Raw genomic sequence first — 24,027 nt, forward strand, 5'->3', positions numbered from 1 at the left:
ATGTACTTTCAGACTAGGCACGTAGTGCTAGTCTGAATAATGCAGACAAGTTCTCCTTTCTCATGGAGGGTACTTTTACCAAAAACAAGTAAGTTGATATCATAAGTACCTGTTGCTCAAGTACCGTGCTTCCTAACAGTGAGGGCCACAGGTGGGCCGCATCAGGATCACTTGGGTGCTCATTAAAATCACTAGTTGCTAGGTGCCACCCTAGATCAATAATCATCCTGGGGAGGAGGGTAGGTCGGTGTCAGGAATCTGTTGTAGCAAGTTCTGTGGGTGATTTTATGCACCCTCTCAAATTTGAGAAGCCTCAAAGAAGCTCCCTTTGAAGGTGGTCGTCAGGGAAGCCCTCATGGAGCTGGTCACATGAGCTTGAGACCTCATGAAAGAAGTAAAAATAGGCTGGAGAACTACTGGAGAGAGAGCCAAAGCTGAGCTTTCCAGAGAGTATAGCAAATGCATCAGCCCTGAGGTAGGGGAGAAAGCTGGGTGTATTCTAGAGACAAGTAAAGGTTAGAGGAACTAGTTCACTGTGAGGTGGGACAACGAGGCACAGCTAGTATCTCGGAGGTCACTGTGAAGACTCTGGTCTCACTTCTGAGTTCAGTAGGAAGATGCTAAAGGATTTTAAGCAGGGCATGTGAAAGGAATGGATTTATATATTAAAAAGATTTTTGGCCTATACTGGTGAGTTGGTTGCAAAAGAATGTGAGTCATTTTGGAGGATATTACAATCCAGGTAAGAGATTAAGTATTGCTCTCTCTGCTCCCTCCCTTTTCTTTTCTTAGTAGACTTCTTTTTTTTTTTTTTTTAGAGAACTTTTAGGTTCATAGCATAATTAAACAAATAGCACAGAGTCCCCATATGCTTTTTGGCCCCATACATGCATAGCCCATTGTCAGAGTGGTACATTAGTTCAATTGATGAACCTACAGTGACACATCATAGTCACCCAGAGTCCATAGCTTGCACTAGGGTTCATTCTTGGTGTTGTACATTCTGTGGGTTACATGTGTATAATGATGTGCATTTACTATTATCATATCATACAGTGTCTTTTCACAGGCTCTAAAAATCCTGTGTCCTGCCCTCCCTTCCTGGCAACTGTCAATCTTTTTGCTTTTTCCACAATACTGTGTAGTTGGTCTCATACCTTTTCATGTTGGTTTCATTCACTTAGTAGTATTCATTTCAGGTTCCTATGTGACTTTTCATGGCTTGATAGCTTTTTAAAGCACTGTATAATATTCCATTGACTGTACCACAGTTTATTCACCTACTGAAGGCCCATTTGGTTGCTTCCAAGGATTGGCAATTATGAATAAAACTACTGTAAGCATCCTTGTGCTTGTTTTTGTGTGGACATAAGTTTTTAGCTCATTGTAGCAAGGAGTCTGATTGCTGGATCATATGGTTAGAATGTGTTTATTCTAGTGTTGTAAGGAGCTGTTAAACTGTCTTCCAAAGTGACTGCAGCAGTTTGTATTTTCACCAGCAGTGAATGAGAGTTCGTGTTGCTCCACATCCTCACCAGTGTTTGGTGGTGTCAGTGTTTCCGGATTTTGGTCATTCTGCTAGGTGTGTTGTGGTATCTCATTGTTTTAATTTGCATTTCCCTGAACACATATGCTGTAGAGTATCTTTTTGTATACCTGTTTGTTGTCTGTATAACGTCTTTGGTGAGATTTCTGTTCGGGTCTTTTGCCCATTTTTTAATCAGGTTCTTCATTTTTCTGTTGAGTTTTTAGAGTTCTTTGTGTACTTGGGATAATAGTCCTTTATTATGTATTTCTCTTTATATGTTTTCTCACTATCTATGGCTTATATTCTCATTTCCTCGAAATATTGTCCTTTTCAGGTAGGGTTTGATTCCCTCCCATCTTTTCTTTCAAAAATGTGTTTTCTTCAAAACCTTCTCAGGTAGTCTCTCACACTTACTTTTCTCAGATGACTTTAAATGAGCCCCAGTGTCTGCATTAATCCCATTGATTTTTTTTGGTGGAGAAGTTGATTTTATTGGAATCATAGGCAAAATTGGGGATAATTGGCTTCTTTACAAGTTTGATTCTTCCCATGTAGAAACACTGCATATTCTAATTTATTCAGTTCCTATTTTATTTAATAATCATTTAGTTTTCTTCATCTTGGTTTTGCAGGTTTTTGTTGGGTCTACTCTTAGCATTTTTCATATGAATGGCACCTTATTTTCTCCCATTTTGTCTTTTAATCGTTCATAGTGATACTTAGTAAAGCTAATCATTTTGGTTCATGTATCCTATATCTGGCTAACTTAATGAATTATCTTGTCAGTTTTAAATGTTTTTCATTTATTTTCTTGGGTCTTAGATATTTTTTAGGCAAATAGCCATTTCATCTGCAAGCAAAGATATTTATGTTACTTCATTAGCTATATTTATGCTGCTTATCCAGTCTTTTACCGAAAATAGAACCTCAGCGCATGGTAAATTATCAGCCATCAGCTTTAATGGATGTGCCCTGGCATTTCACTGTGAAAGTGGTATTTGCTGTTCTTTTCTGACCTTCTTCATAAGGGTAAAAATTCTATTTGTGATTGAACCATTTTTGAAATTAATTCTTTCCCCAAATTCATATTAATCACCTTGGATCTGCCAGACATTAGGAAAAGCTACTACTAGCTTTTACCTACTGCCAAGCACTAGGGAAAGCTACTAGGAAAACCTACTGTGCACTAGGAAAGCAATAATGAGGAAAGCAGAATCCTTGCCTCATGGCTTACATTCTGGTGAGAAGGAGATACACGATAAAAGTGTAATTTGTTAGATGATGAAAAAATACAGTGGAGAAAAGTAAGGTGCAGGTACACAGGGACCATCCACAGGAGGAAGAAAATTATATCAATAGCCTAACTGTCTTAAAATAGCGAGTTCCCCTTTATTTAAGAAAACGTGTTTCCCTTAATTTGGTCGCACGGGATCTTTGTTGTCGCCGTGCTTTCTCTAGCTGTGAGTGGGACTACTCTCTAGTTGCGGTTTGAGGGCTTCTGTGTTGCAGCAGCTTCTCTTGTCGTGGAGCACGGTCTCTAGGCACGCAGGCTTCAGTAGCAGCCGAAGAATCCATGGCATGTGGAATCTTCCCAGACCAGGGATCGAACCAGTGTCCCCTGTATTGCAAGGCAGATTCTTAAAAACTAGACCACCAGGGAAGCCCAAGTTCCCCTTTAATAATGGGAATTTTTTTGGACTCATGATGCCTGGGAATATTTGAAAGCAGGTGGGAAGAACAGCCTGTCAAGGAAGATGGTACTGGGTGGGGAAGACTGAAGCAGCTCTGGAGATGTGAGGGAGTGAGACTTGACTTCCGGGAAGCAGAGTGAATTCGGTTTTCCTACCAGGCTGTGGCCTCAGAATCCCTTAATGCCTTGTTGCTGAATCCATGATTACTCACAGGACATCATGGTTCTATCTGATGTTTGGATTTGGGGCTCAAGTATTCCAGGGGCCCTGTGGACTTTGTCAGTGCCCAGTTTAAGGGTCAGCTCTCCTTTGAGAAATTGCTAAATTTGTTCTTTTGTGTTCTTTTTCTTTCACTCTCTCCTTTTGAATTCCGTAGTTCTGGTTTGGAAAGGACCCCCTCGTAACGGCCTGGGTGTAGAGCGAGGAGAGTAGCTAGGAGCAGTTGCAGTGTTTGTCCTGGGGATGTGTTTCTTCCCTGCCTCCTCCAGCAGCCGTTGTGAGAGTGTCCCCTTCTCCCTGTCCCCTGTGCTGTCTCCAGTGCACAGGCTGCTCTGGGGCTGCCGGGAGAGATTGGTGCACTCAGAGAATTAGGGGCTTAGCTGAGCCCCAGTGGGTAGGTGTTTTCATCTTCATTGGCTGAAAAGAATGCTGACTGCATAGGGTAGTGAGAATCCCAGGAGGTAGAATCATCTGTGGGGTCATCAAGGTGAGAAGGTACAGAAGTCAGGAAACCCCTTCCAGGTTGGGAGTGCAGCCTCTGTGGTCTGCATCATTCAGTCTGTCCATAGAAGCAAAGAGAGTAGCCAGTGGATGCTGTTAGAGACTGTTCTTGTGTCTCAGAAAATGCAGAGGCTCTGGCTTCTAGGGTGATGTGTGCTGTTCTGAAATAGCTGATCCCTCAGTCTAGATTGGGGGAGGGGCCTCGTGTTGCCTGGAGGTAGCCAGATAAAGATGGATTGACTGTTGATTTTGGAAGTTGTGGATGTGAAAAGATCTTCTCCAGACAGGGGCGACACCAGGTTAGGAGGAGGTTCAGGGGTTGGCTGTGTGTTTGGAGAAGTTCATGAAGCCTGTGCTGGAGGCAGGTCGCTATGTGGGAGGAGCCCGGGTTTGCTGTTTGACGAGTTTGGGTTGAAGTCCCAGCTCTGTCACTTCCTGGTTGTGTGATTTTGGGCAAAGTAGTGAATTTTTCTGAACTTTAGTTTCATTCTTTGAAAAAGAGGGGTAAATAACTCTGACTTCACATTGTGTTGTTAAGAGTAAATGACAGACAAGATTTAGAAGTACCCACCCAAGAGCCTGGTGCCTAGGGTCTAGTCTATGAATATGAGTTCATGTCGCTCTTGGGATGATGGCCTGGGGAGACAGAGAGGGGTGAACTTTCTCAAGTGGGATGAAGCTCAAGACATGGGGCAGGGGATGTGCCCGTGCTCGGAGACAGCACACAGCCAGCCTTCTTTGAAGATGTGTGGTTCAGAGAAGAGGCCAGAATAGGCAGGCTGCAGGTTTCCTTCAAGAGAGCTGGCTTTCTAATATGGTAAGAAGGAATGAAAAGAAATTTGTGAAATATTGGGAGTGTTTTTTTTTTTTAATTTTTATTTCATATTGTAGTATAGTTGATTAACAATGTGTTAGTTTCAGGTATACAGCACAGCAATTCAGTTATACATATTCAAGTATCTATTCTTTTTCAAATTCTTTTCCTATATAGGTTATTGCAGAATATACAGTAGAGTTCCCTGTGCCATGCAGTGGGCCTTCGTCAGTTATCTCTTTTAACATAGTAGTGTATACATGTCAGTCCCAAACTCCCAATCTTTCCCTCCCCACTGACCTTCCCCTCTGGTAACCACAAATTCATTCTCTAAGTCTGTGAGTCTGTTTCTGTTTAGTTCTTTTGTATCTTGTTTTTTTTTTTTTTTTTTTTAACATTCTACATACAAGCTACATCATATGATTTTCTCTCTCTCCATCTGACTTACTTAACTCAATATGACTATCCCTAGGTCCATCCATGTTACTGCAGATGGCATAATCTTATTCTTTTTTTTATGGCCAAGTATATTCCATTGTGGGTTTCCCAGGTGGCTCAGTGGTAAAGAATCCGCCTGCCAATGCAGGAGACGCAGGAGAACCCCCTGGAGAAGAAAATGGCGACCACTCCAGTATTCTTGCCTGGTGAATCCCATGGACAGAGGAGCCTGGTGGGCTACAGCCCTTGGGGTCGCAAGAGAGTCAGGCACAACTGAATTACTAAACATAAGCAACAGTATTCCATTGTATATATGTGCCACATCTTCTTTATCCACTCCTCCATCGATGGGCATTTAGGCTGCTTCCATGTCCTGGCTGTTGTAAACAGCGCTGCACTATGCTGAACATTGGGGTGCATGTATCTGTTTGAATTATGGTTTTCTCTGGATATATGCCCAGCAGTGGAATTGCTAGATCATGTGGTAGCTCTGTTTTTAGTTTTTAAGGAACCTCTGTACTCTTATCCACAGAGGCCGTGCCAGTGGACATTCCCATCAATGGTGTAGGGAGGTTCACTTTTCTCCACACCCTCTCCAGCATTTATTATTTGTAGATTTTTAGGTGATGGCTGTTCTGAACAGTGTGATACCTCATTGCAGTTTTGACTTGCATTTCTCTAATAGTCTCTCTAAAGATGCTGACATCTTTTCACATGCCTCTTGGCCATATGTATGTCTTTTTTGGAGAAATGTCTGTTTGGATCTTCTGTCCATTTTTGATTGGATTTTTTTTTTTCATATTGAGTGCATAAGCTGTTTGTAAATGTGGAAGATTAATCCTTTGTCAGTCGTATTTACAGATATTTTCTCTCACTTTGGGTTTTTGCTGTGCAAAGGCTTTTGAGTGTAATTAGGTTCCATTTGTTTACTTTTGTTTTTCTTTTCATTACTCTGGGAGACAAACTGAAAAAGATATTACTGTGATTTATGTCAAAAAGTGTTCTGCCTATGTTTTCCTCTAAGAGTTTTATAGTATCCTGTCTTACATTTAGATCTTTAATCTATTTTGATTTTGTTGTTATATATCATGTTAAAGAATGTTCTGATTTCTTTTCTTTTTTTTTTTTTTTTAACGTATAGCTGTACTGGGGCTATTTCTAAGGAGTGGCTTCTCTGTGTGTAGTGGAAGCTGGTGGGAAAGGCCAAGGAGAAACTGAGCAGGGAATACGTCCGGTGGTGTACATGTACTTTGGCTGAGAGGAGACGGGGAGAGTAGTTGGTGTACAGAGATAAGGTGACAGGTTATGGGTACCTCAGGTCTGTGGGTCCTAGAGAGACAGCTCCATGGAGACAGGAACATAAGAGGTTAACACAGTTGCAGCCTGGAGAGCCCCAGATGCCAGGCTGTGAGGTTGGGATGACAGTTTGGAGCTGCAGAGCTGAGCAAGTGGGATAGCCTTGGTGTTCCACATTTGAAGGTGGGAGCCCTGGCTGAGGGCTGGGGTACTGAGTGCTCTTGTCCATAGAACAGACCTTCCACGGGGCTCAGAGTCACAGACCTTGGCAGGTCCATTTCTTCCCTGAAGCTCACACTGGCCCCCTCTGGCCCACACTCAGAGCCTGAGCAGGAACCTGTTGTTTCAGGAGCCAGTGACCTTTGAGGACGTGGCCGTGTACTTCACCCAGAACCAATGGGCCAGCCTGGACTCTGCGCAGAGGGCCCTGTACAGGGAGGTGATGCTGGAGAATTACGCAAATGTGGCTTCCCTTGGTAAGGTCTCTCAGTGGCCCTCTGATAGTTGGTCTTCCTCAGATGTCTTGGGAGTTCTAGTAGTCCTCAGGGTTCTGTGGAGATGCTGGGTGGGGAAATCCCAGGTTCCCCTTGGCTTTGAAGTTGGACTTTATTCCTTCCCAGGGAAGAGCGTGGTTTTGGACCCTGAGGGAAAGGACTCTTGGGGTGCCCCAGGAGACCTCAGTTCCTCCGTCCTTGCAGTGTGGTGGATGTGGGCCCTCTCCTGTGTGCAGGAGCCTCCCAGGATATTGGTACATTCATCCTTCCTGAGGGGATGTCCTTTCTTCTGAGTCAGGGCGAGCTTGCACTTCCTCCCTGGGGAGAATCACTGTCTCCCTGATCTTTGCATGGAGTCAGTTTGGACCCCTTCCTCAGAACCCCTGTGTGGCTCATTGGTCCCCCAGGCAGTCCCCTTCTCCCCCCAACTCAACTCGCCTGCCTTGGGGTGGGCAGAGGGCTCTCAGTAACAGCTCTGGATGTCTCCCCTCAACTTGTCTGTCTCTCTGTCTTGTTGGAGTAGTGTCTCCATTCCCCAGACCTGATCTGATCTCCCAGCTGGAGAGAGGGGAAGCTCCATGGGACCCCGATCCCTGGGAAGCAGAGGATTTGAGAGGCATCTGTCCAGGTGAGTAAGGGGACTTAGCACCTTCTGGTTTTGCCTTCCTGGTTTACTGGAAATGTTTCTTCTGCAGTGGAGAGCAAAGCTCCCTGTAGCTGACCCTCTGACCTGTATTGAGTTCCTGTCCCAAACCTGTAAGGACAGTTTTTATGGCAGGGTGGTAGGGTTTCAGCCATACTTTAAAGAAGGTGTGATTCTGTGCATCAAACTGATTGATTTGTACCATAGCTATGATTTTATTTGGCTTTTTAATATTTATATAATTTTTAGTATTTTAAAGTTCCATGATGTTATGGTTTACAATGTATTTGTTTTAAATGGGGCCATAGAGCAAAGGGCAAGAATATTCCTCCAATACCACACTCTCAAGACACACCCACCCATCCTAAAATTTCCAGTCTGCTTACCAGTCAGTCCTGGAAGGTTTTAATTACTTGGATTTTCTTTACTTTAGGAAGAAGCTTTTCAGGCCTCACTTCTCACACATACTGTAATGTTGTGAAAAGTGATTGCTTTAGTGGTAACAGCACAGTGGCCTAAAGTTCTCCAGTCACCTTATGTTCCCTCTGACTTCCTAAAAGAAAGAATCTTTGATCCCAGAATAGTATGTGAAATATTTAAAGTAGAATTATCTGGCTATTACGTAGAATTCAGAGTTGGGGGTGGTTTCCTGGCTTCCAGGTGGGGCACTGGGGTCCATCATTTCACTGTGTGTTTCTGGGCTGCTAGCTGCTCCCCTTCGTCTCACCGATGTCTTTTCCCTCCCTGAGGGTCTCCCTCTCTCTCTCTTTTGAAGTCTGTTTGCATTTCGTGCTGGTCCATCTTACCTCACCCATTCTTTTTTCCCCTCCTGCTTCCTTTCCTTCCCACTCTTGAAGTTCTCATTTGCCCACCTCACCTGCCCTGGTTCATTGCCCAGCCCTTCCTTATAAGAGGCACTTCCTGGACTGCAGTGTCATCTCTTGTCCAGTTTATGCTGTTGTTTTCCTTTTTCTCTCTTATCCTCTCTTATGGAGGCTCATAACCATCTCATGGGTGTATTTTAAAAAATCGCATCCTATAAAAGAAAACCAGGACCGCTGGATCCCGTTTCCCTTCCAGTTCAGTAACGAGGAAACTTGTGGTTTCTTTGGTCAGGTGGTGAGAGGGGCATCAAGACAGAAGAGCCAGCGGTAGCGCAGCAAGCCTCCGAGGGCACAGAGGCCCACAGCAGGCCCGTGGGAGGGCTTCTCACGAACGTGTCTCAGCACTTGGATTTTGAAAGCAAGGCAGTGTGGCAGACTTTCAGTCTGAATCCCAATCTGATACTTCGAGGCGGCATGAAGTTCTACAAATGCAAAGAATGTGGGAAGATCTTCCGATATAACTCAAAGCTCCTTCGGCATCAGAGGAGCCACACTGGGGAAAAGCCCTTCAAGTGCAAGGAGTGTGGCAAAGCTTTCAAGTCCAGCTATGACTGTATCGTACATGAGAAAAATCACATTGGTCAAGGACCCTATGAATGTAAGGAGTGTGGCAAAGGTCTGAGTTCCAACACCGCCTTGACCCAGCATCAGAGGATCCACACGGGGGAGAAGCCCTACGCGTGTAAGGAGTGTGGCAAGGCTTTCCGCCGGAGCGCCGCCTACCTGCAGCACCAGAGGCTGCACACCGGGGAGAAGCTCTATAAATGTAAGGAATGTTGGAAAGGTTTTGGGTGTAGGTCACTTTTTATCGTTCACCAGCGCATCCACACTGGGGAGAAACCCTACCAATGTAAGGAGTGTGGGAAGGCATTCAGCCAGAAGATCGCCTCCATTCAGCATCAGAGAGTTCACACTGGAGAGAAGCCCTATGAGTGTAAGGTGTGTGGGAAAGCCTTCAAGTGGTACGGCAGCTTTGTTCAGCATCAGAAAGTGCACCCTGTGGAGAAGAAGCCCAGCAAGACTCTCGGGCAACCCTTGCTGCGTCCCCAGGGCCCCTCTGCATCCTTAGCTCCTGGGTGTCTCCCGGGCCCGGGCTCTGCTCCTGCTGTGGCCGTGGCCTTGCCACACGCTGTCCTCATTCCTGTCTCCGGGCCCGTGTTCATGCTGCTGCCCACCTCTGGGGTTCTTTCTTCCCCTGTCCAAGTAGTTCGTGTCTTCCAGGGTCTTCCTCCGGCTGTGAAGTCTTCCCCAGTTATTCTGACCCCTTCTCCTCACCCCTGTGACCTCTCTCTTGGCACTTCTCTGACTGTTACAGCAGATCTCTAACCTGCCTTCAGCTTGATCTGTAGCTTTTACACTGTACCTGTGTTCCTACTATTTCAGCATAAACTCCATTGTAATTGAGATATATTTAAAGATATATTTACCTGTGTTTATATAATATATTCTGTTTTCTTTTGGGTAGATAATGGAAACACATGACTTCTATATTGGTTCCTTTCAGACTTGAACAGTAACGACTGTATCTGCATCATGGGGCTGCTGGTTTGGAAAGTGCTGGTAGGATGCTATGGTGAATTAGGCATCTTTGAGATAGGACGTCCCCATATAAGGCCCCTGTGATGTGACAGAAGCTGCCTGGGAGAAACAGGCATGTAAGATCTGTCAGAGTTTAGAAGTGGCATAAGCTTACAGCCAGGGCCTTTAAAAATAAATGTAGGTGGTTCAGTGGCTGAAGGTGTGTATTCATGCAGGTGAAGTTGGGTTGTCCTTGACATAGATCGTTGAGGATCTTGTACATCTCTGCTAAAAATCATATGAAATAACCAGTTAGAAAACATATATGTGGCTTCCCTGGTGGCTCAGTGGTAAGGAATCTCCCTGCCAACACAGGAGACATGGGTTTGATCCCTGGTCTGGAAAGATCCCATATGTCGTGGGGCAACTAAGCCTGTGTGTGACAACTACTGAGCCTGCGCTCTAGAGCCTGAGAGCCACAACTCCTGAGCCTGCGTGCCCCAACTCCTGAAGCCTGTGAGCCCTAGAGCATGTGCTCTGCAGCAAGAGAAGCCCACTTCTCACTGCAGTGGGAAGCCCACGTACTGCAGCTAGAGAGTAGCCCCGCTTCCTGCAACTAGAGAAGAGCCCGTGCAGGAATGAAGACCCAGCACAGTAAAAAATAAGTAAATAACAACTAAAAAAATGTTAAAATAGTTTAAAAAATGATAATCATTTATATGATTGAGAGAAATCAGGTCTTGAAACATGAAATTGTTTTTTATCTTTAGTTTTGCTCTTGATACCTGGCTGTTTCTTTCTTTCTTTTTTTTTTTTTAAGCAAATGAACTTTTAAAAAATTTATTTGGCCTTTCCAGGTCTTCACTGTGACCCAGGCGCTTCTCTAGTTGTGACACACGGGCTTAGTTGCCCCGAGGTATGTGGGATCTTAGTTCCATGACCAGAGATCAAACCCAGGCCCCCTTGCATTGGAGCTTGGAGTCTTAGCCACTCAATCACTTTGGAAAGTCCCTGGTTGTTTCCTTTTAAGTTTGGTTTCTTTAGTACATGTACACCAGGACATTCATCTTTGCTCCATGTGTTGTGTAAATTTTTCTTAGTGGGTGTTTTGGCTTCCTATTTGCAAGTGGCGTTGGTTTCTGCACTTTTCTCCAGGTAGCATAAATTATAAATATGAGTTTGGCAAATTACTAAAGAAATAGGAGCAGGCGATCTGGGGAAAATCTGAATATGCCTGTGGAATTTTTTTTTAATAATTTTTGTTTGCATTGGGTCTTTGTTGCTGCACATGGGCTTTCTCTAGTTGTGTGCGGGCTTCTCACTGCAGTGGTTTTTCTTGTTGCAGAACATGGGCTCTAGGGTACTTTGACTCAGCATTTGTGGCACACGGCCTTAGTTGCCCCACGGTATATAGAATCCTCCCAGATCAGGCATCAAACTTGTAACCCACCAGGCTCCTCTATCCCCCACTGTCACAATACATGTTAGCTCAATGCATGTTCATTGATCAGTGATCCTATCTAAACATTTCATCGTCTGCTGTCCCCTTTTCATTTTGCCTTCAGTCTTTTCCAGCCTCAGGGTCTTTTCCAGTGAGTCAGCTATTCGCATCAGGTGGCCAAAATATTGGAGTTTCAGCTTCAACATTAGTCCTTCCAATTAATATTCAGGGCTGATTTGGTCACGTTGCAGTCCAAGGGACTGTCAAGAGGTTGTGACAGGTTAGTGAAGTACAATTTTGGATTGGTCATGCTTTTGACCTTAAATGAGGTCTTTTATAACTATGCAAAGAATTATGTGAAGTAATTTCTGGGAAAAGAACTTGAGTTATGCATTATAGACACAGCTTATTTTATTGTGCTTCATTGTATCTGTTTTGCAGATACTGTGTTTTTTACAAATTGAGAATTTGTGGCAGCACTGCATTATCATATTATAGCTAAGATATTTCAGCAATAAAGTATTTTTTAATTAAGGTTTTTCCTTTTTTTTTTCCTGACATGATACTGTTAGACACTTCATACACTATAGTGTAAACAACTTTTATATGCACTGGGAAACCAGAAAATTCATGTGACTTGCTTTCTTGCTGAATTTGCTTTATCATGGTAGTCTGGAACCCAACCCACAGTATCTCCAAGGTTTGCCTTTATTAACACAAATTTAAAGTAAATCCTTATTGCCAAATTCAGACTTAAATTGAAGAAAGTAGGGAAAACCACTAGACCATTCAGGTATGAACTAAATTAAATCCCTTATGATTACACAGTGGAAGTGAGAAATAGATTTAAGGGCCTAGATCTGATAGATAGAGTGCCTGATGAACTATGGACTGAGGTTCGTGACATTGTACAGGAGACAGGGATCAAGACCATCCCCATGGAAAAGAAATGCAAAAAGCAAAATGGCTGTCTGGGGAGGCCTTACAAATAGCTGTGAAAAGAAGAGAAGCAAAAAGCAAAGGAGAAAAGGAAAGATATAAGCATCTGAATGCAGAGTTCCAAAGAATAGCAAGGAGAGATAAGAAAGCCTTCTTCAGCAATCAGTGCAAAGAAATAGAGGAAAACAACAGAATGGGAAAGACTACAGATCTCTTCAAGAAAATCAGAGATACCAAGGGAACATTTCATGCAAAGATGGGCTCAATAAAGGACAGAAATGGTATGGACCTAACAGAAGCAGAAGATATTAAGAAGAGGTGGCAAGAATACACAGAAGAACTGTACAAAAAAGAGCTTCATGACCCAGATAATCGTAATGGTGTGATCACTCACCTAGAGCCAGACATCCTGGAATGTGAAGTCAAGTGGCTCTTAGAAAGCATCACTATGAACAAAGCTAATGGAGGTGATGGAATTCCAATTGAACTATTTCAAATCCTCAAAGATGATGCTGTGAAAGTGCTGCACTCAATATGCCAGCAAATTTGGAAAACTCAGCAGTGGCCACAGGACTGGAAAAGGTCAGTTTTCATTCCAATCCCAAAGAAAGGCAATGCCAAAGCATGTTCAAACTACCGCACAATTGCACTCATCTCACACGCTAGTAAAGTAATGCTCAAAATTCTCCAAGCCAGACTTTAGCAGTATGTGAACCATGAACTTCCAAATGTTCAAGCTGGATTTAGAAAAGGCAGAGGAACCAGAGATCAAATTGCCAACATCTGCTGGATCATGGAAAAAGCAAGAGAGTTCCAGAAAAACATCTATTTCTGCTTTATTGACTATGCCAAAGCCTTTGTGGATCAGAAAGGATCCTGTGTAGATCACAATAAACTGTGGAAAATTCTGAAAGAGTTGGGAATACCAGAACACCTGACCTGCCTCTTGAGAAACCTATATGCAGGTCAGGAAGCAACAGTTAGAACTGGACATGGAACAACAGACTGGTTCCAAATAGGAAAAGGAATACGTCAAGGCTGTATATTGTCACCCTGCTTATTTAACTTATATGCAGAGTACATCATGAGAAATGCTGGGCTGTAAGAAGCACAAGCTGGAATCAAGATTGCTGGGAGAAATATCAATAACCTCATATACGCAGATGGCACCACCCTTATGGCAGAAAGTGAAGAGGAACTAAAGAACCTCTTGATGAAAGTGAAAGAGAAGAGTGAAAAAGTTGGCTTAAAGCTCAACATTCAGAAAACGAAGATCATGGCATCTGGTCCCATCACTTCAAGGGAAATAGATGGGGAAACATTGGAAACAGTGCCAGACTTTATTTTTTGGGGCTCCAAAATCACTGCAGATGGTGATTGCAGCCATGAAATTAAAAGACGGTTACTTCTTGGAAGGAAAGTTATGACCAACCTAGATAGCATATTCAAAAGCAGAGACATTACTTTGCCAACAAAGGTCCGTCTAGTCAAGGCTATGGTTTTTCCAGTGGTCATGTATGGATGTGAGAGTTGGACTGTGAAGAAAGCTGAGCACCAAAGAATTGATGCTTTTGAGCTGTGGTGTTGGAGAAGACTCTTGAGAGTCCCTTGGACTGCAAGGAGATCCAACCAGTCCATTCTGAAGGAGACCAGCCCTGGGATTTCTTTGGAAGGAATGATGCTAAAGCTGAAACTCCAGTACTTTGGCCACCTCATGGGAAATGTTAACTCATTGGAAAAGATTCTGATGCTGAGAGGGATTGGGGACAGCAGGAGAAGGGGACGACAGAGGATGAGATGGCTGGATGGCATCACTGACTCGATGGACGTGAGTTTGAGTGAACTCCGGGAGTTGGTGATGGACAGGGAGGCCTGGCGTGCTGCAATTCATGGGGTTGCAAAGAGTTGGACACGACTGAGTGACTGAACTGAACTGAACTGAAAGTAAATCCTTAAATGTTCATGCAAGGGCCATACATTTTTTAAAAGTTGTTTTTCTATCTACATGTTTCTACCTTGCAATTAGTGCTTCTTAAATTTTGCCATGTGTCTGAAGAACCTGGTGTAAAATGAGTAATTTTCTGGCCTAACTCTCAGAGATTGATTTTATAAAAACTTTTTATTGGAATATAGTTGATTTACAATATTGTGTTAGTTTATGCTCTACAGCAAAGTCTGATTGTGGATATCCATGGTGATGCCCAGACCTTTACGTGGACCACGCTTTGAGAGAGCTGCCTTGAGCAGATGTCTGGGGGTGTACATTGATAAAAGGCTTGCCCTATTTCTCAGTGATCTTCAGGAAAGAGACCTCTACACGTAGTTTGGGTGGTGTCAGTTTAGAAGGAGAGAGAAAAGCAAGTGGAATTGGTGCAAAGGGAAGAAAAGGGAAGGGGAAAGGGATATGATGTGGCCTGTGGAGTCCTTGAGCTCTCCAGCACCAGGAAGTTCCTGAGGTGGACAGTGGCTGTTTTTTGCTGGTTTTGTTGTTTACTTGCATGTTGGCTGAAAGTGAGAACATTTTTTTCTTACATGAATTAATACACTTTAAAATAGCTCCTTGGTTAAAGACAGCACACAGTGGATGCTGCAGATGGTTTAGAGATGAACAACAGGAGTCTGGAGACAGCGGGGGTCTATGTGATGTGGCAGAAGGTGGAACAAAGAGCAAGGTTTACAGTCTTGGATGCATTCTTTAGAAAACTAGTTTGAATGCTTGCAGTTCAGAAAATTTGGGCTGGTGGTAGTGGTGGGAGCCAAAAAAATTAACCAGAAACTAAAACCAAACAAATAGACCCCTCCTCCTGCAGTAAACTTTGTGGAAATAGGATGCACAATGTAGTTTTGTAAAGATGGTGGTTGAACATGTTGACATCCACACCCTCCTGAAACCCCATTAAGAAAACTAAATGAAAAATTAAAAGACATAAACTCAGGACAGTGAAAATAAGCTGATGATAACACTTTGGAAGCTTGAAATCAGATGAAAGAGTTGTGACTTGGAGCAGAGCTGAGGAAAGCAAATCCTAAGCCACATTGCAGGGAGCTGAGCAGCGCCCTCATGTGGCAGAAAAGCTTAGGAAAGATTCAGATAACTTCTGAAAGTGTATGGGCATGCTAACGGGGCAAAGAACAGGAAAACTGGCTTAAGTCTTTAAAAAAAACTTAGATTCTGGGTCACTTCCCCACCTTTCTCTCCTCAGTAGCAGTGTAGCAGAATTTTGGGTGTCAGGGAACCACACTGAATGTTAAGTCCTTCCTGCTCTGATCAAAACCTACTCATCTCTTGAGGATGCTGCTTCCCCAGCACCATCCCTCACATCACAATTCTGGGTCCTCTTTCTCTGTGAAAGTTTCAGGCCATTCTTCACCTCTCACTTTGCCCCCAAACCTCCATCTTTGAATCCTGTCATCAGGCTGGAACCTCTGGGTCACATTCCCTTTGTTCCTTGAAGATGTTAGCTCATCACCTGCTGTCACTCTGCTCAACATTAATCTTGTCTTAATTCTTGGTGTTTTCAGTGGATGAGCCTTCCAACAGCTCACCTCTCATTTTCTTTCTTACCTTTTCATTTTACCTGAACCACTCTTTGATCATATCCTAGACCTCATGATATAAAACTTCACCCCTCTGTAACCTCAGCACTTTAAATATCTTGCTCTATGACCTGTCTTTCTAATTTCTTCCTTTTAGAATCTTGATGCTAACAGTCCTTCAGCTCCACTGTTGCCCCTTTTCACTGCTCTTCACTTCCTTCATGCCTGTTCTTTCTTTATCCCACTTAAAATCCATGGTCAGTTATTAGAACAGTTCCTCTACATTCTCCTTTAATGGCCTTGCCCTTTTCTGGCTTTGGTATAGACACAGTTGGCAGGACCCCATCTCTGACTAAATGCAGTTCTTTGCCTTCTTTGTGCCTGCGTCCATGCTACCAAAAGTGGTCAGGGAAAAGCACATTGTCATGTGGAATTATCCTGCTTGAGGTTCATGATAAGTAACTTCAAGTAGGCCCTTAATGCCTCCTACATCATACCGTATCTCCAGGGTTCCCTTCATTTTCCTGGCCTGCTGCTCTGTACCTCCTCTCACAAACCTCCCAGTCCCTCCTGCCCGGTCGTCACCAGCCTCAGCTGATAGATTGTGCTCTCTGCTGGGATAACTGAGCTCCAGGGAGTGGCTGTGCCTTCGGCCCTGGTGCCAGAGTGAGGAGACACAGGTGGGGCCCTCCCTTATCTCTTCCCCTTTTCAACTTGCAACATCTGACCTTCTCCCACCCACTTCTCATCTCATGTCCTAAGGCAGCTCTGTCACGTTCAGCAACCCGCTTCTACTTCCTAATTCCTGGTCAGTGTGCCGTTGTAGACAACAGAATCTTTTTGGGTTTTTTTTTTTTTTTGGCCACACCATGTGGCTTATAGGATCTTACTTCCCCAACCAGGAATTGAACCTGGGCCCACAGCAGTGAAAGTGCAAAGTCCTGTCCACAGGACCATCAGTGAATTCCCTAGAATCTATTTTAACATGTTTAAGCAGAAAGGGATTTGCTACAAACCACTAGGTAGCTTACAGAATTCCCCAAAAGGAACCAAGCTGGGCTGTCACATAGGCATGCTCAGAAAAGGGACCAAGGACAGCACCAAGAGGCTCCAGTGGAAACCCAGCAGCTGCTGGTGCCTGCTGCTGGACTGGCACCCTCACCACACCGAAGAGAGGGGCTAGACCTCCAGGAGGCTTGCTACATGCGCTGAGAAAAACCAGGTGCATCCACATCCGTTTGAGAAGGATCCTGACTATAGGGTCTCATGACCTTTATTTCCATCTTCCAAGAAGTTGTAGCCACTCAACTGTATTGGCTGTATGTGTACATCTAAGGAGCAAGGACTCCAAGGAAATAATTTTTGGATTCATTCTCAGAAAGTGAGATTTATAATGTGGAGGAGTCCTGAAAAGGAGAAAGGATTTTCAAAATATTTTGGGCAGCTATAAAATATCAAATACTCTTTACAGGCATAGAAAATTACTGAAATCTCTGATGAATGTGCTATATTCATAGATAGGGAAGGTGAATATCCAGATTTTAGTTTTTACCAAATGAATTTATATGTTAAAAGCAATTTCAATCAAAGTTACTAGAGGAGGGGGTTGTGTGTGTGTTGTGAATGTGCACACATCTGCAGCCTTACAGATTAATTCTAGAATTTATACAGAAGAGCAAAGGACAAAGAACAGCCAAGCCATTTTTGAAGAAGATGGGAGATTTTTTGATATAAGATAGATATTAAATATATTGATAATCAAAAACACAAAAGCAAAAACAAAACCGCACCCCACAACCTAAGATACACTGTAATATGGTTTATATGAGTTAAAACAACAATAGAGTGTTTAGAAATAGATACATTTTATAAAGTAATGAAGTAGTGAATGTCACCCAGTTGTGTCTGACTCTTTGTGACTCCGTGGACTCTACAGTCCATGGAATTCTCCAGGCCAGAATACTGGAGTGCGTAGCCTTTCCCTTCTCCAGTGGATCTTCCTGACCAAGGAATCGAACCAGGATCTCCTGCATTGCAGGTGGATTCTTTACCAACTGAGCCATGAGGGAAGCCCTAGTTATACACATTTATACAAAGTGCAGAATTATAGAGAAATTACTTTTAGAGCAATCAGCATCAGTGGTGCAGCCTGAGAAAATATACTGTTCCTCTCTCCTTCCTCTGTTCTCCTCTTACTAATCCTACTTCTCTTATTCTGTCCTATATTCCAGGAACCCAGTCCCAAATGTTGACCTCTCATGGTCCAGCACTCCCAACCATTGCTCTACTTGTTTCTGAAAACAATAGTGGGCTTTGTTTCCAAAAATATCTTGAATTAATGATTCTCAAAGTACTTTACGAAATGTGGTCTTTTAAAACCCCTGGATCAGTACAAATAGCTATTTCATGGCTGTCCAGAAAGAAGTCATATGATTTGCTTTAACCTAAGAATCATATTGTTTTATTTTAAGATTTGCTTATTTATTCTTAGCTGTGCTGGGTCTTTGTTGCTCTGTTCAGACTTTTGTCTCGTTACAGCAAGCCGGGGTTACTCTTCATTGCAGTGCGTGGGTTCATTGCATTGCGGCAACCTCATTGGGGTGGAGCAGGGGCTATAGGCTCTCAGACTTAAGTAGCTGCAGCTCGCAGGCTCTAGAGTACTGGCTCTGTAACTGTGACGTGTGGGCTTGGTTGCCATGTGGCATGTAGGATCTTCCCAGAGCAGGGATCAAACCTATGTCTTCTTCATTAGCAGGTGGATTTTTAACCACTGCATCATCAGGGAAGCCCCAAAGTCATATTGTGTTAAAAGCTAAATAATATATAAAAAAATGTATTGCTTAAGGAAAACATTTTGATACTTTTATTATATGAAGCCCAATTATAAGATGGGCTCTTGTATTTCTCATAAATAATTCAGTGATGATTGTTATTTCTACCAGTCTCCTCACTAGTTACAATAGATTTGTGCTGTTAAAGGAAATTTCAGTTGGTCACAATTTTCATCTTACACCTTTGCCACCTTCTCAGTTCAGTTCAGTCACTCAGTCATGTCCAACTCTTTGCAACCCCGTGGACTGCCAGGCTTCCCTGTCCATCACCAGCTCCTGGAGATTGCTCAAATTCATGTCTGTCGAGTTGGTGATACCATCCAACCATCTCATCTTCTGTTGTTGCCTTCTCCTCCTGCCTTCAATCTTTCCCAGCATCAGGGTCTTTTCCAGTGAGTCAGTTCTTCCCATCAGGTGGCCAAAGTATTGGAATTTCAGCTTCAGCATCAGTCCTTCCAATGAATATTCAGGACTGATGTCCCTTAGGATTGACTGGTTTGATCTCCTTGCAGTCCAGGGAACTCTAAAAGTCTTCTCCAACACCACAGTTCAAAAGCATCAATTCATTGATGCTCAGCTTTCTTTATAGTCCAACTCTCATATCCATACATAACTACTGGAAAAATCATAGCTCTGACTAGATGGACCTTTGATGAAAAAATAATGTTGCTAGTTTTTAATGTGCTGTCTAGGTTGGTCATAGCTTTTCTTCCAAGGAGCAAGTGTCTTTTGATTTCATGGCTGAAGTCACCTTCTGCAGTGATTTTGGAGCCCCCCAAAATAAAGTCTGTCACTGTTTCCATTGTTTCCCCATCTATTTGCCATGAAGTGATGGGACCGGATGCCGTGATCTTAGTTTTTGGAATGTTGAGTTTTAAGTCAGCTTTTTCACTCTCCTCTTTCACTTTCATCAAGAGGCTCTTCAGTTCTTAGCTTTCTGCCATAAGGGTAGTGTCATCTGCATATCTGAGGCTACTGATATTTCTCCTGGCAATCTTGATTCCTTTCCCAGTTTTGAACCAGTCTATGGTCACCTCATGTGAAGAGTTGACTCATTGGAAAAGACTCTGATTCTGGGAGGGATTGGGGGCTGGAGGAGAAGGGGACGACAGAGGATGAGATGGCTGGATGGCATCACCAACTCAATGGACGTGAGTTTGAGTGAACTCTTGGAGTTGGTGATGGACAGGGAGACCTGGCGTGCTGTGATTCATGGGTTCGCAAAGAGTCGGACACGACTGAGCGACTGAACTGAACTGATTCTTCCATGTCTGGTTCTAACTGTTGCTTCTTGACCTGCATACAGATTTCTCATGAGGCAGGTCAGATGGTCTGGTATTCCCATCTCTATAAAAATTTTCCAAAGTTTGTTGTGATCCACACAGTCAACAGCTTTGGTATAGTCAGTAAAGTAGAAGTAGATGTTTTTCTGGAATTATCTTGCTTTTTCTGTCATCCATTGGCAATTTGATCTCTGGTTCCCCTGCCTTTTCTAAATCTAGTTTGAACATCTGGAAGTTCTTGGTTCACGTGCAGTTGAAGCCTAGCTTGGAGAATTTTGAGCATTACTTTGTTAGCATGTGAGATGAGTGCAGTTGTGTGGTAGTTTGCACATTCTTTGCATTGCCTTTCTTTGGGGTTGGAATGAAAACACCTTTTTCAGTCCTGTGGCCACTGCTGAGTTTTCCAAAGTTGCTGGCATATTGAGTGCAGCACTTTCACAGCATCGTCTTTTAGGATTTGAAATAGCTCAGCTGGATTTCCATCACCTCCACTAGCTTTGTTCATGATGATGCTTCCTAAGGCCCGCTTGGCTTCACATTCCAGAAGGTCTGGCTCTAGGTGAGTAATCACACCATTGTGGTCATTTAGGTCTTGAAGATCTTTTTTGTATAGTTCTTCTGTGTATCTTGCCACCTCTTCTTAATATCTTCTGCTTCTGTTAGGACCATTTCTGCCCTTTATTGTGCCCATCTTTGCATGAAATGTTCCTTTGGTATCTCTGCTTTTCTTGAAGAGATCTCTAGTCTTTCCCATTCTATTGTTTTCCTCTATTTCTTTGAATTGATCACTCAGCAAGGCTTTCTTATCTCTCCTGCTATTTTTTGGAACTCTGCATTCAGATGGGTATATCTTTCCTTTTCTCCTTTGCCTTTAGCTTCTGTTCTTTTCTTAGCTATTTGTAAGATCTCCTCAGACAACCATTTTGCCTTTTTCCATTTCTTTTTCTTGGGGATGGTCTTGATCCTATACAAATGGTCTTGCCTCCTATACAGTGTCACGAACCTCCTTCCATAGTTCTTCAGGCACTCTATCAGATCGAATCCCTTAAATCTATTTGTCCCTTTTACTGTATAATCGTTAAGGGATTTGATTTAGGTCATACCTGAATGGTTTAGTGGTTTTCCCTACTTTCTTCAAGAACACCTTTAAGTTTTTCTTTTCCACTGCAGGGGGCCCAGGTGTTTTTTGTTTTTTTTGAAAAACACCTTCTCAAGAGCACCTTTAATTTTTTTTGGCTGTAACACTTGGCTTGTGGGATCTTCGTTCCCCAAGCAGCGCTTGGTCCTGGGCCCCTTGCAGTGGGAGTTGGGATCCCTAACCCCTGGACCATCAGGGCATTCCTCTTGAATTTTAATAATGATAAACGTATCTACTTTCCTGGTGCTATTTGCCACGTAATATTTAAGCACAATGCACTGAAAGCTAGATTTCTCTATGTCAGGTTTGTATAAAAAGAAACTCCAGAAATGGTAAGTGACCTTGCTTAAGGACATAGCGACTAGAGACAGAACTGAAGTATTTCTTTTTTTTTAGATTTGAGTTCTTTATTTTTTTAATTAATTTATTTACATTGGAGGATAATTACTTTACAGTACTGTGGTAGTTTTTGCCATACATCGACATGAATCAGCCACGGGTGCACATGTGTCCCCCCACCGTGGACCCCCCTCCCACCTTCCTTCTCACCCCCTCCCTCAGGGTTGTCCCAGAGCAAAGGCTTTGAGTGTCCTGCTGCATGCGTCAAACTTGCACTGGTTATCCATTTTACGTATGTTAATATACATGTTTCAGTGCTCTTCTCTCAAATCATCTCACCCCTGCCTTCTCCCACATAGTCTGTTCTTTACATCTGTGTCTCTTTTTCTCTCTTGCATATAGGGTTGTCATTACCGTCTTTCTAAATTCCATGTATATGCATTAATATGCTATATTGGTGTTTGTCTTTCTGACTTACTTCACTCTGTATAATAGGCTCCAGTTTCATCCACCTCATTAGAACTGACTCAAATGCATTCCTTATTATAGCTGAGTAATATTCCATTGTGTATATGTACCACAGCTTCCTTATGCGTTCATCTGCCGATGGACCAGGTTGCTTCCAGGTCCTGGCTATTGTAAACGCTGCTGCAATGAACACTGGGGTACATGTGTCTCTTTCAGTTCTGGTTTCCTTGGTAGAACTGAAGTATTTCAATGCCCACTTTCAGCTCTAAGTTTTACTTTCTAAGAAAAACAGTCTCCATTATAGGAGGCATTTTCAGTGTATCAAAAATTACTTATATGGGATAGATAAATTTTTTTCTTGCCCTTGTTTTGCATGCAGTCTTAACAGCTTAGTTGTAATCTTTTCTTCAGTGACTACTAGCAAATTGGTTAACTATGGAAGGAGTGACAGTCATTAGATTGTATCAATAAAAGTGCAAATTATGAGTCTCAGATGTATAGGCAGCAAAACCATCTAGCCAAATTGTATCTACTCCTGAGAAGGAGGATCTTTTTATAGCACTGTTGTGCTGGGAACAGGGCAATTTTCTTGTACCTTCTCAGCACTCTCATTTCTACAAACAAGATGCCTAATTATCGTATAATTATAAGTAATTAAGAAGAGGTATCTATATTATTTCCACTTTGAGTCTCTTGACCATATAAAGTGGGCTTTAAATTTCTTACGTTTCTTTTTTTCTAATTAGAAATACATGCTTTGGAGCAAAAATCTTGCCTGGAAGTACCTAGGCCTGAATTTCACCACTTTTAACACTTTGGTGACCACACAAACACACAAAGTGAATGTGCATGCATCCGTGAATTATAACTGCACGCACTCTGTCATAAGCTTTATCTAGTTAGCAGAACACCATGGACCTGTCCTAGTCGGCAAATCATCTGTAATATCATGTTTAATAGCTACATATAGTTGCACTGCATGGATTTCTCTTCTTCCTGGAACCAATCTCTTATTATTGAACATTTAGGATATTTCCATTTTGAATCTCCTTAAATGCTTTGATGAATATCTAGTACATACATGATTGACACAGTTATGGTTTATGTATTTATTTTTAGTTCATTTCTACAGTTTTCTTTAAATAAAAGAAATGGAATATTTCTGTTAAACTGAGGGCCCCTTTGATACCCAGCCCAAGCTCATCCTGCTCCCTGTAGGACAGGCCAATAAATTGAAAGATGAGTTGTTGGGGCAAGGAATAATGACTTTAATTGGAAAGCCAGCAGGCCAGGAAGATGGTAGACTAGTGCCTTGTCGAAAAGAACCTTCTTCCTTCAGTCAGAATTCGGGCTCCTTTTACAAAGTAAAGGGGGAGGGCTCACTGCAATGCCAGTAGGCCTTGGGGACCCGCCCTATTACACTTTCTGTTCTTCTGTTTTGCTTTTATTATTTTCCCAGAACTACTCTATAAATAAGTGGCCCTGCTTTTCACGTTGAAAAAGCCAGCATCGGTGCTGCTGTCCGAGGGACGCTGGAGGCAGTCATGCTGTGGGCAGCCTCATGCGCAGGTTCTCTGTTTGTCTCTGTGGGTTATTAGTCTCTCTCCAGTTACTCAGCATCATTTTCCCTCATTACCATTGTGCTTGAGGTATGTTACTAGAGGATTCAGGAAAGTAAGGGAGTAAACCAAAAAAGAGAAATATTTAGAGCTCAGGAAATGAAGGATCCAGTATTCACAGAGTAGTGAAGGGATGGGAAGAGAGTTGTACACCTGTCCTAGGCAACAGCCCGTTTGAATTGAGTAGGACAATGAAATACTGTGGGGGTTCGGCCTCCAGGAAAAAAGGACAATAATATTCTAATTCCAGGCACATCATCATGCACTGTCAGAACACCAAAGATGAAAGAACCTAAGAGCCTCTGCAGGTGTGTGGGAGTGAGGAATAGGTCACATACATCAAGGAAGTGGAATCGGAATGGCACGAGACTTCTCAGTAGCGTCATGAGATGCTCCAGGAGAGTGG

General features: G+C 43.0%; 1 protein-coding gene across 3 annotated transcripts in view; it reads left to right on the plus strand.

Moving 5' to 3' along the window:
- The window catches only part of LOC139176064 (zinc finger protein 621-like), a 50,003-nt gene extending 27,491 nt beyond the window's left edge, over positions 1-22,512 (plus strand). For all 3 annotated transcript variants that reach the window (XM_070776117.1, XM_070776116.1, XM_019984093.2), the window contains 3 exons: positions 6,837-6,963; positions 7,505-7,609; positions 8,741-22,512. In XM_070776117.1, coding sequence (XP_070632218.1) covers positions 6,930-6,963; positions 7,505-7,609; positions 8,741-9,834 — 1,233 coding nt within the window. In that variant the 5' untranslated portion in view covers positions 6,837-6,929 and the 3' untranslated portion in view covers positions 9,835-22,512. The remainder of the gene's footprint in view (positions 1-6,836; positions 6,964-7,504; positions 7,610-8,740) is intronic.
- Positions 22,513-24,027: the final 1,515 nt, after the last annotated feature.

Source organism: Bos indicus, chromosome 22 (genome assembly GCF_029378745.1).
Source record: "Bos indicus isolate NIAB-ARS_2022 breed Sahiwal x Tharparkar chromosome 22, NIAB-ARS_B.indTharparkar_mat_pri_1.0, whole genome shotgun sequence".
Classification (NCBI taxonomy): Eukaryota; Metazoa; Chordata; class Mammalia; order Artiodactyla; family Bovidae; genus Bos; species Bos indicus.